Source organism: Mesoplodon mirus (genome assembly GCF_964341445.2).
Source record: "Mesoplodon mirus genome assembly, chromosome: 14".
Lineage (NCBI taxonomy): Eukaryota > Metazoa > Chordata > Mammalia > Artiodactyla > Ziphiidae > Mesoplodon > Mesoplodon mirus.
The window spans coordinates 25584788-25603833 of NC_138990.1; the positions used below are offsets into that span (position 1 = coordinate 25584788).

At 54.4% G+C, this 19046-nt stretch overlaps 1 protein-coding gene across 2 annotated transcripts in view; it reads right to left on the reverse strand.

The window, feature by feature from the left end:
* Positions 1 to 6292: 6292 nt before the first annotated feature.
* The window catches only part of PXDN (peroxidasin), a 64981-nt gene continuing 52227 nt past the window's right edge, over positions 6293 to 19046 (reverse strand). For both annotated transcript variants that reach the window (XM_082641871.1, XM_082641872.1), the window contains 9 exons: positions 18531 to 18639; positions 17815 to 17972; positions 15248 to 16751; positions 12435 to 12569; positions 11919 to 12127; positions 9464 to 9584; positions 9157 to 9289; positions 7231 to 7341; positions 6293 to 6681 (listed from right to left, as the gene is read on the reverse strand). In XM_082641871.1, the coding sequence (XP_082497997.1) occupies positions 6562 to 6681; positions 7231 to 7341; positions 9157 to 9289; positions 9464 to 9584; positions 11919 to 12127; positions 12435 to 12569; positions 15248 to 16751; positions 17815 to 17972; positions 18531 to 18639 (2600 nt within the window). In that variant the 3' untranslated portion in view covers positions 6293 to 6561. The remainder of the gene's footprint in view (positions 6682 to 7230; positions 7342 to 9156; positions 9290 to 9463; positions 9585 to 11918; positions 12128 to 12434; positions 12570 to 15247; positions 16752 to 17814; positions 17973 to 18530; positions 18640 to 19046) is intronic.

A 19046-nucleotide genomic window follows, 5' to 3' on the forward strand; every position in this document is an offset into this window, starting at 1 on the left:
CCATGGCTGCTGAGCCTGCGCGTCTGGAGCCTGTGCTCTGCAAGGGGAGAGGCCACAAGAGTGAGAGGCCCGCGTACCACAAAAAAAAAAAAAAAAAAAGACAAAACTCGGTTGCCTTTAAATTCAGGCAGCCTGTGAAATATTTCAGCATCCTCTTCCTTCTTTCTGTTGGCATGAAAACACAAGTCACTGCTTATTGTTATTTTGAGAACTAAATGTGGAACCTGGGGGATCAGTCTTTAAGCTGGACGTCTCCAGGAGCACAGCTGTGCCCAAGTGACCAGAAAGAGAACTGCACTCCTATGGCACTCGTGTTAGAGCCTGGTTCTACACTGGGCACTTGATATGAACCCCCCAGCTGTCTGTACAGCAGGAACAGGTGGTGTGAATTAAACTACACACACACACACACACGTATGGCCCCGAGCGCAGTGTCTTCGTAAGCTAATAAAAGCGTAGTTAGGATTGTAGTTCAGCACAAATAAGAAATCATATTTCAAGCATTCAGATTCCCAAAGTTACAGCATTTCGTCCCCTCATGTGAGGAACATTCAATGAATCAGGCACTTCTAGCGGCATCTCGGGTGCAGCACAGCACGAATCAAAGTGTTAATCCAATGTAGGTGTTCATTGTCTCCAAGTTTGGTGAAATAAGAAAAGCACTGGCCTCAGTGTCAGAAGAAGTGGGTTTGAGCCTTGGGCCCACGATTCCCGACTTCTGTGGGTGCTGGGGGCCACGGGCAGCAGAGGCGAGACCCAGCCCAGCTGAGATGTTCCGCGGACACACGGCCAAGGTGGCACCGGCATCCTGTCCCCTCTCACTTTACTCACTCTGAATCACGATTACAAGAAATGGTGACCGTGGCTATCCTCTGAGTTAATTTCTGGTGCCGTAATTTTTAAAGAACACAAACACCAATGTTTTCCAGGGACTTCCTGTGAGAACAGCTGCAAATTAAGTCATCCAGCAGAGGCTCTGTTTGTGAACCCTGATTTGTTTTGCTCAAAGATAAAACAACAGGAGAATTCGTCTGGGTGCCAGGAAGGATGAAGGTAATGGGAAAAGCATGTAACAATGATGTCATGCAGCTCCGAAATTTAGGGCTTTCAATCGAGGGTTAATAACCATTACAGAGAGATTCGATTTTGATAAAACACGTCAAAAATAACATCTTCCATTATACTTAAGATTATGCTCAATGTTGGAAAAGGAAAGAAAGTTATAATGAAAATCAGAAGATTCCTACCCCTCTCCTTCCCCAAACCTCCCGGACAGAAAAGCCACACCGGACTCACCGTTCTACCCTTGAACAGTCCCTGCAAGTGACAAAGGGACAGTCCCCTCCCTCCCCAGTAACACCAAAGTGCCCATCAAGAAGCTATTTCTGAAAAACGGGGCTTCCTGGCAGAACCGACTAGACCAGCGTTAGGCTGATGTTCAGAGTTATAATGGGAAAAAAAACTGACTTTGAGACCCCTCTGCTAAGTTAGGGAAACGTCTATGGCAGGAGGTAAAAGGCTGCTGTGGGAGAGGCCACGGAGACCTTCTGGCGGGCTTCCTTCCTCTGGAGACCCTGTCTCTGGAGAAAGAAATCCAGACACTGAAAGAGCAAATAAGACTGAGCTATTTTTCACAAATCCCACAAACATTAAAATAGGCACCACTAGAGCTTCTGGAACCTTCCAAATTCAAACATGCTACTTCATTGTCAACGCCTCCAGGTTTTGGGTCTGAGAGTATTTGTTACCATAAGCATAAGAGAAGGCAAATCCACAATTTGAAGATTTCAAGCATAAGCCTTAACACTCAATACCTGAGTAAGCAAGAACGTGGTCTGTTCAGGGTCTTTGTCAAAGTAGCCTCGTTAAAGAAAACAGGATGGCAGCCCAAAGGGATGCACAGCGGGAAGGAGCCTTTTCAGAGGAGCCTACGGGACAGGACAGACACCGGCCGCGGGACAAGCTGGCTTGCAGGGGGCCCCAGGGCTGGGTCAGATCTGGATTCAGCCCCAGGGCTGCCCTCCACTTGCGGGTGGCCTGGTGCAGGTCCCCCGCCTCTGGGCCCATTTCCCCTCTTCTGCAATTACAGGACAACCCATTAGCTGTTCAAGCCGAGGCTCCCAACCGTCCATGGTGGGGATTTGGGAGATGCAAGGCTCTGGTGGCTTTGCGGACAGAGGAGTCCACACCCCAATCGCTGACGTGCCCTGTCCTGCTCCCCCATCGCCTGCCTCCGAGGTTCTAGGTTCTCATGGCTACAGCTGCGGAGGGTGATGCGGTGGTAAAACCAGAAAAAAAAAAATACTCAGATGACTTCCTGAAACTCTGTCAGAAAATACTTTTTTTAAAAAATGCTTTTGGGTCATTCTCTAAGCACAAGGAAGAATCTTTTTGTTTTTTTAAACATCTTTATTGGAGTATAATTGCTTTACAATGGTGTGTTAGTTTCTGCTTTATGACAGTGAATCAGCTATACATATACATGTAAGGAAGAATCTTTTGGCATATCATTTGGCAAACAAAACACAACTATGTATGTCACTGAGCACATCATTTTGCCCACAGGAAACAGGTGTGAATATTTTAAGAAGGCACAAGGAATGTTTCCATACATTCTCCTCATTTTTCCTTTAAATAAGACTTTATTTTTTTAAGGGCAGTTTTAGGCTTACAACAAAATTGAGAGGAAGGTACAGAGAGGTCCCATATATCTCCCTGGTCCTCAACTGTTAAAACTGCTTAATTTTTTAATATCTTTCTAATGACTTCAGATTTTTATTATGAAATAAAATACGCAAAAAATTACCTAAAAGTAAATTGACAGCTTAATAAATTATTGTAAAGAAACTCTCATGAAAACCACCAAGATCAAGAAATTAGGTATTACCGTAATTATCTCAGAATCCCTTCATGTGTATCTTTCCAGTTACCGCCTGGTCTCTTCTCATAGGTAATCCCTCTCTTGATTTTTTTTTATATCGATCTCTCTCGTCATTTTTTTTTTGAAGTTTTGAATTTTATTATTTTTTTTTATACAGCAGGTTCTCATTAGTTCTTTATTTTATACATATTAGCGTATACCTGTCAATCCCAATCTCCCAGTTCATCCCACCACCACTACCGTCCCCTGCCCCGCTTTCTACCCTTGGTGTCCACGTTTGTTCTCTACATGCGTCTCTATTTCTGCCCTGCAAACCGGTTCATCTGTACCATTTTTCTCCTCTCATTTTCTAAAGCAAGATACAAACGCTTTTTGTCAACTTTACATCATCCATTTAATTTCAATTGAAATGGCACAGGATGCTCGGCCCTGTGTTGACCTGGGTCAACCTCTGACCAGGAAAGCGCCTCATTTAATTTGTCTTTTGTTGACCGAGGGGTGGAGAGCAGGTGAGCTGCAGGTGGGCCAGGTGAGATGAACCTCTGCACCTCGGGCCCCAGCCTCTGGCAGAGGCGGCCTCCAGCCGAGTGGAATGGACTGTGGACCCTGGGTCCCCTGGGGAGGTGGTCAGGGCACCGTGCCGGCTCAGCATCTGGCCAAAGGCGGACTGCTCTCTCCCACCCCCCAGCTCAGACTGACTGATGGTCCTTCCATGGGCCAGAGGGCCGCCATCCATCGCAGTGTGGTCAGCACGCCAGGTGTGGCCAGCACACAGCACAGGTGCTGGTCTTGGGTCTTGGGGGAGGGAGGGGAAGTCCAGGCAGGTCCGGCTCTGGGTCCACAGCCTGGCCTCCACATCCACCTCGTCCAGTCTATCAACCTGCGGCCCACACGCCCTTCTGTAGCCACTCTACCTGGGCATCTGCTCCCTGAGCTCCGGCTCACGGGGATCCTCAAGTACCCAACGCTACATGGAGAAGCTTATTCATGTTACACAAAAACATACGTAACACAACATCTGTCACTCGAAGAAAAGACAGCTGCTCGAGTCCTTCTGTGCAATCCCTCGCCTTCCCCTGTGACCTGGGTGAGCTCCCCAGGAGAGCATCAGAGGGTTCAGGCTTGGCATTGCCTGCAATGAGGCAGGATCGTGAAAGTTCAAGTGTCTCATCACAAATTTTGAAATGATTTGGCAAATTCAAAAACTTCAGTACTGAATTTTCCCCTTTCAATTTCCTTCTTGTGATAACTCCATAAAGAGTCATGATTTTTCCAGCTCCTGCAGACACCCTCACATCCCTTCCAGGTCCCTTCAGGATGGCATCCTCTCTCCTGCCTGGACCCAGGGCACCAGGGGCTGGAAAGCTGTCGCACAGTCACACGTTTCTGGCCACAGAGCCAGAAACCTTGGGGGTAGGGTAGGGGCTGGAGGTATCTCCTGGGAGCTCGCCCCCAACCTGCCCAAAATTCACAACATGGAGGTCAGCTCTGTCCACAGGACAGCATCCCAGCCACAGGGGAGGACAGCCTCCATTTAATGAATCCCCTTGTTTTTCTTCCTTTTTCACATTTTTCTATGAATGGTGGTCCGTGCAGAGACCCTGGGCTCCCCCGGGGACCCACCTCTGGGATCGGCTCATGAAAAGAACACCCATTCTCTGTTTGACAATGTGGCCCATTTATTGGAACTGAAAGGCATCGTTACATAGTGCAAATGTCTCTTTGGTGACGGACTGATTACAATGAACAGAAGAAAGGCACTTGCTCCTGGCAAAGGGTTAGAAAAGTCAGGGAATATGTACATGCAGCTCCCCACGGGGCTGGAGGCGTGTCCAGGCCCCTCCCACCACCTCATCAAACAGCCAATTCTGCAGACGTTCCAACTGCAACCGCAGAACTTCTCTGTGAATCACAGTCAGCCTCCCGTCGGGCTAGACAACGCCGTGCTAGGCTGCCTGTCTAAACCCACCCTCTGCATGAAACCACAGATAAACCTCCCGGGCACCTTCAGACACCAAAACACTCCAGAAGGCGGGATTTTATACCTGAGCAACTTACAGAGCCATCAACTTTCAGACAAAGTTATCCGTTTTCTGCTTACAGAGATTGGTTCCAAGATTTGGTTATTTATTCAGTGTGAGTTATTATTTCAAAAGAAGTCCCGTGCCCATGAAACACTGGAGTTTTTACTGATCACTTAGTGATGTGTGAGGACAGACTTCAAGCCGACCGTGTTTAAGCTGCTGCCAAGCCCTCGGGCTGGAATGTTAGCAGGGCAGGCACTGGGGTCTCCTGTGGCCGGGAAGGAGGCCTGTGCTGGGCTGAAACCAGGCTTTCAAACTGCCCACTACCTGCTGGATGCTGGCGGGAGCCCTGCCTCCCCCTACCACCGCCCCCTGTGATGAGCTCCACACGGGCCACAGGCTTTGGCCCCTCGGACCGAGACGGCCGGGGTCCTCGAGGGTCTCCTGTGGGAAGGGCATGTGGGTGCTGTATCCGTGCCCAGCACAGGACCCGGTTCGCTGTGGACACTCAGGTCTGCGGAACTGAGCAGGATGTCCAGGGACACGTTTCTCAGAACACAGACCACTTTGTATTTGGAACAAGACAGGAGGTTTTTGGTCAGTTAAAAAGACAGAGACCATGAGGTATGGAAGTTGCTTTTCACTGAATCCTACGAGAACTTTTGCAGAGTGGAAATGATTTTTCTGATGTATCTAAAACTAAAACATGGGCGAAATTTCATAAAACATCACACGCTGTGAAAATAGAAATGAGGTATAGGGATTGGTTGTTTTTCTTCAATGCACTCACACAACCTGAAGTTAGCAAGTTCCCAACATTTGAACTGCTTCCGCTGGATGAAGACTCTAGAGCACTGTGGCCCTCCCGTGGGCTCTGGTGGGACAGAGTGTGCGCTGGCCGTGGCTAACGCTGGCCGTGGCTAACGCTGGCCGTGGCTAACGCTGGCCGCGCACGTCAGTAGGTACCGTGGTGTGGAGCGGAGGGTTTTCACAGCTGGTCCACACCAGCCAGCGTGCGTGCAAGTTACAGGTGAACGCAGACCTGTTCTAAACGCGGTTGAAAAACCTTCCAATCCCGGGTGAAGGAGTTGGGAGCCGCAGGACGGGCTGCTGCTCCAGGCGGCGGGGTCATCCGCCCTGTGGGTCCAGGTGATGCCCTGGGAGCTGCCGAGGGCCGGGGCTGGGGGGATGTGCTCACTGCCCAGACCAGTCACCCAACACGCTCCGCAGCCACTGCTCCGTGTGCCAGAGACTGATTTTCTTTCAAATCCCGTGTCCCTCCTCTGGCGGCTCCACTCTGCAAGCTCCTGGTGCCAGAACCAAGCGGGACTAACTTTCAGTTGAGAAGAAACGGTGATATTAGGTGAAATCAATTTAGGAGCCTAAATGATTTAATTGTGCAATTTAATAGTAGCACCAATTTTTCATTTAGAAAAAATTAAATAAAAACCTGAGAAATCTAACATGAAGTTAGGACACGTGTCTGCTCCGTGGTCTGTTGGCGAACACTCCGGCCTGAGCCCCCTGGGCGAGTTCCAACACGGCTCCGTGCCGTGGCCCCGAGACGTCCCAGCCTCGCTGTCCCCTGTCCCCTGCACTGCCCGTTCCGGCCTCGCTCTCCAGGGGACGAGGGGGAAGCTCAGGGCTCAGAGGCACTCAGGGCTTCTTCCCCACGGAGTCTCCCGGGCAGACAGGACAGCAGGCCCCGCCGACCCTCACGGGTGCTGGACAATCGGCCGGCTGGCAAGTCTCCACGAAGCAGGTGACCTGCCCGTCCTGGAGGAGAGACGGCGCCCGAGCCCGTCAGTCCTGGGGACCCGGCCCCTGCATCTCACCCCACCCCCAGCTCTGACCTCCCACTGGGGACCCCAGGATCACGTCCCTGGGTGTCAACCAGGAGGAGGGCCGGCTAGAGAGGAGCTGGGAGGACAGGGCTGTGCCCAAACCTGACAACCACCAGGGACACCGGATGGACCCCTGCTCCTCCAGGGCCAGGGGACGAAGTCCCCTCCCCATCTGCACCGACCCGCCCGCCGTCCTTCCGTCCTGGCTCCCAACCCCGCCCTGAAACTCCCGCCCAGCCTGGGCAGCGGCCAGGCCCCTCTCCCCCGCAGCCACCACTGCCCCCTCGGTCCACTTGCTCCCGGACCGAGAACAGTGTGGACAGCCCCGTGCTGACCAGGGGCAGTGATGTCCGTGTTGACCTTCAGCAACGGCCCTGGGGGAAGAGCCCTGAGTTCTCAAGGGACGTGGGAGGGGACCCCACAGCCGAGCGCCCTGACGGCCCTGCTGCCTGCCCGGGTCCCCCGCGGCATCCACACTCACGCGGCATTCACAGACGGTGCAGGGATCCCGTTTCCACGTGGCACCGTCCGCGCGCGAGCTGCCGTCTGCATCCACGCACTCGGTGCTGAGCCGAGACTCGAGTTTCTTTATCTGCGGCAAAGCAGAAGCGCTGGTCACTGGGACGCGGCGGGCAGCTTGGGGACCGCGCACCTGCTCCCTCACTTGAAACGATGGCTCACGACGAACGGGGACTGAGGTGAATATTCTAAAGCACTTTCCTGGAACCTCAGATTTACTCGTTAGGCAGCTGGTAGCTGTTTATCCAAAAGCTCCATGACAACAGCCTGACCTCCACCGTGTCTGAGGCCAGAAGTGCATGGACTGTAAATACGGTGAGTAGTCGGTAAAGAAGAGAAGAGAAACCTTAGAAAGAAGCAAAGAGAATGCCGACACAGGACCGGTGATGAGAGCATTCTGCACCAGCTTCACAAAGGAGCTCTGGGCTGTGACCAGCTGCTGACCCCGACGCACACCGGCCCCTGCTTGGGACCACCCTCTTGCTGGGAGGGAGGCGCTGACAGGGTGAGGGGGGCTGGAAACCCTGGGGCCTGTGCACCGTGGAGGGCCCGGCAGCCCCGGCCCATTTCCCTCTGGGATACGTGAGAGGAGAGTAAACTTCCACCTCATTTATTTAGCCCATTGTTCGGGTTTTCCGAGTCTCAACTGACTGATAAACGAGGTGTGGGACGGGCACCGCCGGGCGTGGGGTGGCCAGCCTCTCACCACCCTGTCCTGCATCCCCCGTCTCCGGTGAGCCTGACCCGTCTGTGCAGAGCGACCAGGCCTCTCCGCCTCTCCCTGGGGACTCACTGGGGTCGACTCTCAGGGGTCGGGGTCAGCCGCACTCATCCGAGGGTGCAGCCCCACCCTGGGCCCTTAGGACACACTGTGCGGTCAGCTTAGGATCTGCTTGGGCTTTCTGTCTCCAGCTCCAGGCAAAGGGCTTCTTGTCCAGGCCTTGAACCCAGCAGGAGGCCGGCTGGGGTAGGCCCGCCCAGGCCCACCCTCCCCCCGCCCCCCCCAACTGTGGCGAGTCTGTTAGCACCTGAGGCTGTCAACTCTGTCCCCAGACCCCGAGGCGGGAGGAGAAGCTACAGGGCAAGCACAGGGCAGATGCAAAGCAGCCAGCGCACTTCCCCCCGGGGCTGAACGGAAGATACAAACGTCTCCCAAGCCCGTGGACTGAGACCCCCAGAAGCAGGACGTGGCCTGCACCACAGATCCCCCACTCGCAGGCCTGTCTCTGGAAGATTCCACAGCATCAGAAGCCCTTCTCACTAACTCACTTCTGAGATCTGCATGCGTCCCGTTAACCTGAGATCTCACTCTTCACTCCCACTTAGGTGACATCACACTGAGACCCCCGTACAGACATGGCAGGGGCGGGGTGCGGAGGGGAGAGCATTCATTGTCTGCAAACCCTGCAGACCCCCAGGGAAGAGCCCCGGAGTACGGACGTGCCGGTGGCCTTCTGGCATCCAAGGGGACCCGACCTCCATCAAAACCTCCTGATCCCCCCTGGGAGCAGAGGTTTAACAGTCATCCCCGAAGAGGAGGCTTTGGGCAGGACTTGAGGTTTGAATTCTGCGTGGCCCTGAACCAGAGCCCCTCACAGCCAGTGCTCGGGGGGAACCCGCGCTCCTCACCCAACGCGCCAGTGGGCAGCCCATGGCCGAGGGTCCCCCGGTCCCAGGAAGTCCAAGGGCAGCTCAAGGTGGCCCAGCTGGAGCCAAGCCAAAGAGAAGGGCCGAGGGACAGAAGTGACCTCCTTGGAGGCTCCAGGACCAAGGACCAGAGGCGTGTGGGCAGCATCTTCCTGTCACCATCACGGGAGAAACACACACCGGGCCCAAGGGTGGAGAGGGGCTGGGCAGGCCGGGGAGGTGAGGATGGGGAGCGCCCAACCTGCTTCCTGAGGTCCCTGATGGTCTTCTGCATCTCCAGGACAAACTCCCGGAAGTCGCTGGTCCCTGCTACAGGTGGGCGCTCAAAGGCGGTGGCCGAAGTGTTACTGAGCCTCGTCCCAGGCGTCCCGGCTCTGCTCGGGAGAAGCAAGGGAGACTCAGGACACAGCCAAGGGTGTGCGGCTCCCGGGGCCGAGGGCGGGGCGTGTGGAGTGACTGCATGGGTGCCCTAGAGGCACTCCCCCCACCCACCCAAGGGCCAGCTGGCAGGGTGCACGGTCCAGGGTCCTGGCAGGGCCCGGCCTTACCTTGGCATCTTCCCAGGCCCCGCATCCGTGGCTGGCTCGTCCTCCCGGTAGCTGAATTCAAGGGACCGCCTGCCTCGGAAGTGGTAGGAAAACGCGTTGAATTGCCCCCGGGTTCTGCAGTCTGAGGGCAAAGTGCAGACATGTTAGGGTCTCGACTCCCACGAAGGGGACATTAAGAAGAGCTCGGCAAGTCTCACTGTCCTTCCTGCAGGACACACTGGGCGCTCAGGTCGGCAGGGGTGGAGGCAACGTCCCCACTCCCCTTGCCCTCCCCTCCCCAGGTGAGCGGCCTGGAGCCCCCCAACCCCCAGTGTTCCCCCCTGACGACACCCTCCTCTGGGTGGAGCATGCGCCTGCTGTCCTGCCCACACGGGAGTTGTTGGTACTATTTCAGTAACTTCTACAGTGATCTCAAAAGTGTGTGCATGTGTGTGTCTTCCTCTCCGTGACTCATCAGTCCTCACAGAGAAGCTGAAATTCATAACTTTGGTCAAGAGAAAAAGACACGCATCCTCCCAAGAGCAGCTTCTTAGGTTTCTCACGTGTGCAGGTTTTGTACTTGGATTAAACAAATATACAATTAAGAGATGAAGCTTAAGAAAGTTTGGGTTAAGTGAGTCTTTTATAAACACTGAGGTGTTGATAACAGCTACCGACATTTGGTTCTGACAAACCATAACTCTTTTCTTTCTGCCACTTTTTAGATATGGCTTTTGGACTAAAATAAAAACAGATAAAGCTTATAAAACATTCTTTAAGTTTTGTCAGCTGAGGGCTATGCCTGCTATTTTTAAGAGGAAAAGAATCCAGAAGAAAGGATGTCAGAAATTGCATCAAGTGCCTAAATCTCTGACCGTCCAGCTGAAGCAGGAAAAGGCTCTGGGCTGTGACACAGAGGACAAGGCCTGGATCCAAGATTCAGGCTCTCAGAGGACTTCGGGGTTTTGGAGCCAAAAACCAGAAAACCTGTCCTGTTCCTTTCTAAGCAGCTACAGGGAATCTATCTGGTAAAGTTATCAGAAAATGAAGTTTCTGTATCTGAAAAGTAGGACTGGCTTTTCCCAATGATTTTCAAAGAGAACAACTGTCTGCAAACACAAGAACCAAATTCTCTGCCATATGTGTAGAAACCTGTTGTGACCTTAATATACTAGTCAGAATATTTTTTTTTAAAAAGTGAAAAAAACAAAACAAGTTCCCAACAGCTATAAAAATGAGAAATTAATGCTTTGGAAACTTGGGCATGTAGTGAGCAAAATTTTAATTTTTATGTGAATTCTCCTATAACGTTGCAAATCATATTCATTATATCTATACTTAACACGTTACGTATTCCATGTATTAGTTACATACACCATACATATGCACAGAGAGAAGCTACAGACACAGAATCACATCAGAAACACTCACTCACACACACACACACAACGTGCATCAACCCAGATTTCAATACTTACTAATGAAAATAACAGCTCATTAAAATTAATTACTAGCGAGAACCTGGCCAGGGCTATTCCTGCGGAAATAATGAGGTGGAAAAGAAAACTCTGGTTTCTGCACCTGGTGTCCACGGGCATCGCCGGCCGAAGGCTGAGGGCCGGGGGCCGGGCTCTGGGCCCTCCTTGCCCACCTCACCCGCAGGGGCTGTGTGGCCCGTGCTGTTGCCCCAGGCTCGGGTCCCCACTTCCTCACCACAAGAGCGGGGTTACCCAGAATGGGTCCTCAATGTTCCCCCCGTTGCAATGTTCCCTGGGTCTCTGATCACAGTTTGAATAAAACCAAAATTATGTTCCAATGAGAACGTGCCGTCGAGGTTAGCGACGACCCGGCTCAGGAATGCCGCGTAGGAGCCGCCTGGACGGCGCATCCAGAAGCAGCCGCGGCGGCAGGACTGGCATTGCCACCTTCCCGGGCTCCCAGGTGCCTGGGTGAGGCCACTGCGCAGCCGCCTGTCCCTCTCCACGTCCTGAGAAGGTGTTTTATAGCACATTTCTCTGCTTACACAAGCTCTTCTGGACATTTAGAACACATAGCACACATTTTTAAAAATTAAATTTGATGTCTGGCAAGCTTTTCGATCTGTTTCTAGTTCCTATTTTATCTGCGGGTACAGACAGGCAGGCTATCAAATGCAGACGTGTGGTAGGTTTTAAAGAAAAACTGGGAGCTAATAACCTCATTAAAGTGTTGCCGTCTGTTTCTTCTACTTCGTAGTTCTCATTACTAACTCCTATCTCTTGGCATTACAAATTCTTCAGAATCATGACTTTAATTATTCTTAGGTTCCACAGTACTGCTCAGTAGGGATACTCCAGAATTTAGCAACCCCCTAGACCTGCCTGGTTCGTTTGTGTTCTCACTGCTGTGCTGATTCCAGCCCGTGCGTTAGCGGGGATTAAGCTTCCACCCAAAGGAGGATGGAGCCCGGTGACCGGCAGGGCCCCGGGACGCCCACCTTCACAGCAGTCTTGCCACACGCGGAGGTCCAGCCGGGGGATCTCGTCACAGCTGCTGTACCCGTGTGGGAACTCGGCCACTCGGAACACGTCCCTCTGCACACGCGTGATGTTGTCTGAATTGTCGCACACGATCCGGGCCAGCGACGTCTGCTTGATCTGCGTGAGCTGGGAGGGGGTGAAGACCCCCGGGTTCTCATACCACAACCTGCGTTCCCCAGAACGAGAGCAAGCTCAGGGAAAACATGAAGCGCAAAAGCCCCAGGGGGCTGGTTAAAATATTCCTCACACTCAGTTGCACCAGCGATGAGACGTAAGTGGTTCAATTAGGTTATCCCTTAAAAATGGACTCAAACGTTACTGTGAGCCACTCAAAAAACAAAGACCAAGAAACCTGCACTAAAACCAGCAGGGGCCAGCTCCTCTGATGGACCAGCACAGGCCACTTTCCAGAAACACTGCCCGGCACATGGCCACCTACTGAATTACCTGGCGGCAGGTGCATGTGCATTTACCTGTCCCCGTCCCGTAAGCGCTTGAACTGCGTGCTCAGCAGACACATCAAGGTAGGCCCCAGACGGCTGCCGGGGACCAGGTCCTCCACCATGAGGGCGGGAAACAGGTCGATGTTCAGCGGGGAGCCGTATAACCTATGAGACCAAGCGGAGCCTTAAATTCACTGAGCAAAGCTGTACGTGGTGAAGAGCCCAGCAACCAGGGGAAAATAAAACCCTCACGTCTTCTTTATCATTATTTGACGTTATTCAGATCTTCACTGAGTAAAATCCACTTATCTTTTTAAAGCATCTATCCATTATGTTTTAAAGATATGTTCCTATTTCCCGTTTATATACGCATGATAAAAAACACATACAGATATATTTATTACATAAAGCTTAGAGAAGCCAAGAAAACACAAGGAAGGAAATTTCCTGACTGTTTAGAGACAACTTGACATCTTAATGTAAACCCTTCCAGTGTTTTTGTCATAGATACATAAAAAGAATAAGCTACATACAGCTAAAGACACATTTTCAAAACAATACTGGGATTCTACCATATTTTGAAAACATACTTGCTATGAAGAAACTACTTACTAAGTAGAAATCGCACAAAAGACTAAGACAGCAAGGTTTGAATGTTCAAGAACAAACTTTTTCATCCAATTCTTCCAATTCCTTAGAAATAAATGCTTACAAGCAAAGAGCTGACAACTTCTATAACATCATTCTTATCTAATCTCTCCTGACACCCTCAGAAGATGATAATGGCTTAGTTTCAGCTGCCATACAAAGCTCCACTGGACCTTTTAAGTGCGTCCTGTAATTGAGACGCCTTTTCCACCTGCTTGGATTAGGGGTGCTGACTGCGGACAGGGCTGTGCTGGGCCGTCCTCAGCACCCCCCATCTCAGGAGCAGGGTGAGCGCGAAGCTGCCGGAAGGGCGTTCAGTCCGAGGGCACGCCATCCTCACTCTCCCAAGTTCAAGGACGTTCACACTGAACTTTATCCAAGTTCGAGGATGTTCACACTGAACTTTAGTTCAGATGGAAACACAGTCAGGAAGAGCCTTGCGAGTTTGGTTCTCCGCCTGCAGGGGCTTTTCCCAAAGGAGACACCCCGTTCCTGGGCAGGGCCCCTTCCGTCTGCCCCCGACCCCCGGGTGATTGGCCACACAGGTGGGCCCCACAGACCCCAGACCGAGGCAGGGCACCCTCCTGCTCACAGCCCCCCAGCACAGGCCACACTCCCCCCTCGCTGTGCACCCAGAAATGGACAGATCTGATCGGATGCCACTAACACAGGTGCGAGCACACGGTCCCTTAAGCCCCGTCTAAAAGCCTCTCTTCCCTGACAGCTTCACTGGCCCACAGCTGGGACCCACTGTCCCGTGTCGTCACTCTGCCTGGGCACCTGTCTCATCCCCACTCGGTGAGTCAGGCCTGACGCAGAAGAGAGTAAACGCGTGACTCTCCTGGGGGTGGGTCATGTTGACTGCCTCCCCAGGGCCCCTGGAACTCGAGGTCCAGGGCCCCCAGCCCCCAGCAGCGCTGAGCTGGAGAGCAGACGGCTTGACAGACGCTGGGCAAAGGAAAGAAACACTGGGAAAGTGATCTCGTCACTCTGGACAAGAACAGTGGAGGATATTCAAGCATAAAGAATACAGACAGTCCACACACCCTAGCTGAGCAGCCCGTGCCACGAAGGTCTCTGTACCGGGGGAGCGTGCGTTTATGTACCGGGCAACCTGACACTGTTATGTAAACGAACACCGGATCATCTTAAACTGTAGAGCATGACGTGCACTTATTCACAACTTGCGATAAACTACGAGTAAAAGTCATTTTCTCCGGAAGGCACAGGCCAGACCCTAAAGAGAACATGCCTGAACCGCGGGGTTAAGCGGGTGACTGAAGCATCAGCAGTTTACCTCCTAGTGAGCAGGAGAGTCCAGAAAATGACCCAAGTGAGCCTTTACAGAAAAGTACTTTTCCTTTTTAAAACCGTTCTTTCAAATGGGCAAGAACATACTGTAAGTGCACAGTGACCAGTGGGCTACAGGGGACCCTTGTGGGAAAACTCTAGTGAGTGGTTATTTCCACTAAAGACCCCCCCAGAGAGACTGGAACAATTAGCGAGAAAAACAGGACTTAAGGAGCCAGGGCAGACTGGACACGAGAGGGGCGGGGGCGGGTGCGTCGTGAGGACCCTGTCTAATCAGCGATCTGGACGCAGAGATTCTGGGGAGGAGGCAGCTGCTACAGGCAGGAAGCCCCGTCCCGCCAGACCCCGGCCCCTCGTGGCTTGACAGGGCCGGCCTTGGCCTCTGTGGGCCCACGGAGGAGGGGCTTCCCTGGGGTCCCCAGGGGCCCTACCCCGCGCACTGGGCGTCCTCCAATTCCATGCCCCCGGCCCAGCGAGCCCTCTCCCAGGAGCGGGGAGGCTGCTGCCTGTGACCGATGGGGGTGCAGGGGACGTGGCGATGGGCCAGGGTCTGGGGGACAGCGGGCTTAGGGAGAGGACTCCGGACAAAGCCCCACAGCTGGGGGCCTGCCCGTCCTGTGGCGCCAAGGGCTGGCGCTCAGGATCCCGAGGCTGTAGCGGGGTCTCTTCCCCGAAGCGCAGGCGGGCTAGTCCCGTCCTGCCCGACGATCTCATCCCTCCACACCCCTCCCATCAGGCCCGCCGGACAGGGCCCTCATCTCTGAAGTCAAGCCTCAACCTGACCCCTCCCCATCTCCGCATGCCCCCTGTCCCCGAGGCTGCACAGACAGACACTCAAATCCAGGGACCACAAACCCCTTGGGCTGCACCCCCCCAACACCCACCGTTGCAGCTTCTCCCGGATCTCGGGGCTCTTGATCTCGTTCTTCAGGTCCTCGAAGGTGTGGGCGGCCGACAGGTTGCAGTAGACGCGGTAGTCATGGTAGGGCGGGATGCCGTGGTCGCGGCCGCGCTGGATGTTGATGGCGGCCAGGTCCAGCGCTACCGTGTGCGCCATGGAGAAGAGCCGCTCTGTGAGCTCCGTGTTGAGCAGCTGGGACGGCACGCGCATCTTGCCCGGCACGCCAAACAGGCCGCGGAGCAGCGGGTCGATGCCGCCCTCGTTCACGATGCGGAACGGGGAGAAGAAGGCCTTGTGCAGCGGCACGTGGCCGTGCGCCACGGGCTGGAAGTTCTCATCCAGCCGCTGCAGCAGTGGGTTGACCAGCGTGTGCCCGAACCGGAAGGCGGCCGTGGCGAAGGCGTTGGAGATGCCGGCGTTGGCGCCCGGATCATAGCCACGGTACTCGCCCAGCATCTTCATGCCCGCCTCACCCAGCACCTTGGGCAGCCAGTGCCGGTAGGTGATGTGCTGCACCTGCGCCCCGACCACCTTGCGGGCCTCGTGGTAGACGGTGTCGCCGTCCCAGTGCGGGTTCAGCGCCAGCAGCTCGGCGGCCACGCGGTTGTGCTCGCGGAACCACAGCGTGTGCATGCTGGTCAGGCCGAGCTGCTCGTTGGCGCGGTGGTCGCCCGCCAGGAAGCAGGGGATGGGGCTCTCGTTCTCGTCGCGCATGCACTCGGTGGGCGGCCCGGCCGCGAAAGGCAGCAGCGGCTTGCCCGAGCGCTGCACGATGCCCTGGCGCAGCAGGCCCCGCTGGCTGGCCAGGTCGCGGATGGCGCGGGCCTCGTGCTCGGAGCTGCCGTAGACGTTGGAGGCGTCAATGTAAGAGGTGAGCTGGTTGATCTGCTCGCGGGGGTACACGGAGTTCATGAGCAGCGACGTCATGCCGCTGCCGCACACGGGGCTGGAGCGCACGAAGAACATGCAGCGCGCCCCGCTGCGTGCCCGCGGGTCATCGGGGGGGATGGCCACCGAGAAGCAGGGCGGGTCACTGCTGCACGTGGAGCTGCAGTGCTGCCCGTCGGAGAAGCGGGCCTGGCTCAGGGCCACCACCGTGGAGTCCAGGTCGTGGTCCAGGAACTGGCCCCACTGCATGAGCATGTGGGTGAACTGCTCGTCTGGGGTGATGGCCTCGGTGCCGATGAGGGCCGTGGACACCAGGCGGGGCATGGGCAGTGGGTGCCCGTGGTAGTGCCGGCCCGGGTCGATACCACGGGGCGTGTTGAAGCCGTTCTCGTACACGGCCTTGAGCAGGCGCTCGAAGGCGGTCAGCGAGGCGCCCCACATCGGGTGCTGCAGGTTGTTGCAGGTGCCGTCGTGTGTCCGGTACTTCTGGTGAAAGCACATGTCTGAGCAGTTGTTGACACGCCTGTGGGCCGTGCAGCCCGACAGGTTGGCGATCAGGCTCAGGTACTGCGGGGACACGAGGTCGTTGTAGTGGTAACCTGGACAGAAGGTGGAGACATGCCTCAGCAGCCCGGGCACCAGGCAGGCACGAGTGCTGTCCTGCGGGCCCTGCCAGCTGGGCCTGCCGGACCGAGCAGCAGTGCCGGGACCCAGGAGAGAACAAGCAGGGAGGTGAGGAAGCTCCAGCAGGAAAGGCTGGGAAGGACCTGGCACACCAACTCCCACTCCAAGCTCTCCCAGACCGGGCGCCTGGGGCTCCACACGCAGGGCCCGCGCTCCCTACGCTCCCCACACGGCTGCGGGGTGGTCACCACGCATCTCGCTTCTCCCTTTGGGACGGACTCCCATGTACGTTTAAAGAAGACAGGTGGCAGCTCCCCTCTGCAGAGGACAGTGTCCTAAGCACCCACATACAGAAGCAGTAAAGAACCGGAGGTGAAATTTCCCAGGCTGGGGAGAAGCAGTCAGACACACAAGCGCTGGAGGCCTGCACAAGAGAGGAGCTTTGCAGGGACAGGGCACTGGGCTGCCGTCGCCATCTGGCGTCGGGCTCAGACCCGAGAGCCTGGCATCTCCCGCTTCCCCAGAGAGAAGGGCGAGGCTGGCACGCCTGCTCTGTCACAGCTGCCCTGAGAAAGTCCTGAACGGCTGAAGAGCCAGCAAGGAAAACGCTTCCTCCTAAACACCCTCTGGGCGCTAATCCCCCTCTGGCCCTGCAGAGGCTCACGGGCGGGCCCCCTGCCCCCCTGCCGCAGCGGACAGAGGAGGGGGTGACTTCACCCTCACCGTCTGCGCAGCACCTGCTGGGGCTCCATCAGCGTCCTCTCTAACAGCCCCAACCTGGACCCACGGCCTCCGAGGGGCTCTCCTTTGTCCAGAGACCCCAATGGTCAGAGCCCGGGGGCCAGGACAGCACGACCACCCGTGCTGAGCACATGTCAGGTCACCACCGGGTCTCCCATCAGACCTGGGGAGCCACAGGCCTGTCCCAGCTCAAGGCAACCGCACGTGACCGCGATCATCACAGACCCCGGGCCCGACCGGCTGGACATCGTCACGGGGAAGGGATCTGCGGGGTGTGGACCCCGCCCGGGTACTGACTCGTTCCGTTCAGGTCCACCATCAGGCCGTGCTGCACGTGCTCCTGAATCAGCTGCAGCGCCCGCTCGAATATCTCCCCGGCCCGGGCCTGCTCCACAGTGTAGGGGTCCCGTGGGTACCGGAACAAGGCCAGCAGGTCATTCGGGGAGCGGGGTCGGCTAGCGGGTGTTTGGGAAGAAAAGGGAAGAACGGAACAGATGACTGAGAACAAAGGTCACTCGCGCCCAAAGGGGAATTATTGCTCTTAAATATTTCTGTGGCTACGTTTCTACAGACACAACATATCGTACCTTACTCATCCCAAGCGGAAGGCAACAAAACAAACGAACAAAACCAAAAGACACTAAAAACAAATAATTAATTACGTCAATAGAAAAAACCACCAATATACTATTTCAGTTCAAATGCAGAAAGAACACTTTGGAATTGCCAGGATGAACAAATGCACAAAGGGCTTATGAAATAGTTTGTTTTTGCCAAATCACTGAGTAACAAGCCAAAATAATGAGTCAAAATTGTTTTTAAATGTTCTATTTGTGAATCATAGTTCAGTTTCTACTTGGAAAGGAGTATCTTTCTGTTATCTTAACCCCCAGCAAAGTGAACACCAACACTGTTTATGATTTTCAAATTAAAACAGTGTTTTATTCCCATCAAACAGGTGAAAACTGTGTAGGAGAATCACCCTCTGAAGCCCCGCCCGCCTCTGCAAATACCTGTCAAATAAGTGCGTCCGCGTGGAGTTTATGGCTCTGTCCACCGTCGCGATTGCTTCAACGATGGACGTGGCTACAAATGGGTCCCCGTTCCTACTGACATCGGGAACTAGGAAATGCGAGGTCACACATCACCGGAAAACGTGCACACAAGTGAGTCAGAGAATAATGTCTAGACTCTATGTCACTTAGACTGAGGCATACTTTTCTCCATTGTTATTTCTACTTTTCACACCAAACCTTAAATTATTTCATCACAAATTCTATGAGAAGCTGTTTTCAAAGTGTATGGAAGTTGCAGACGCTTAATTTTTTAAATCATGGGACACCCCACAGAAGGACAAGGTAGTTGTAACTTAAAACACTGAAGTTCTTCTACCAAAGCATCGCCCGGTAGGGGAGGCGTTGACTCAGGCCCACAGGAGCAGCTGCCCTGCTGGGCAGAGAGTGTGGTGCTTTAACTTCCAGTGGATTCTGTGTGTTCCTCCCATCAAAGGCCGACCTGCCTGGGTGCTG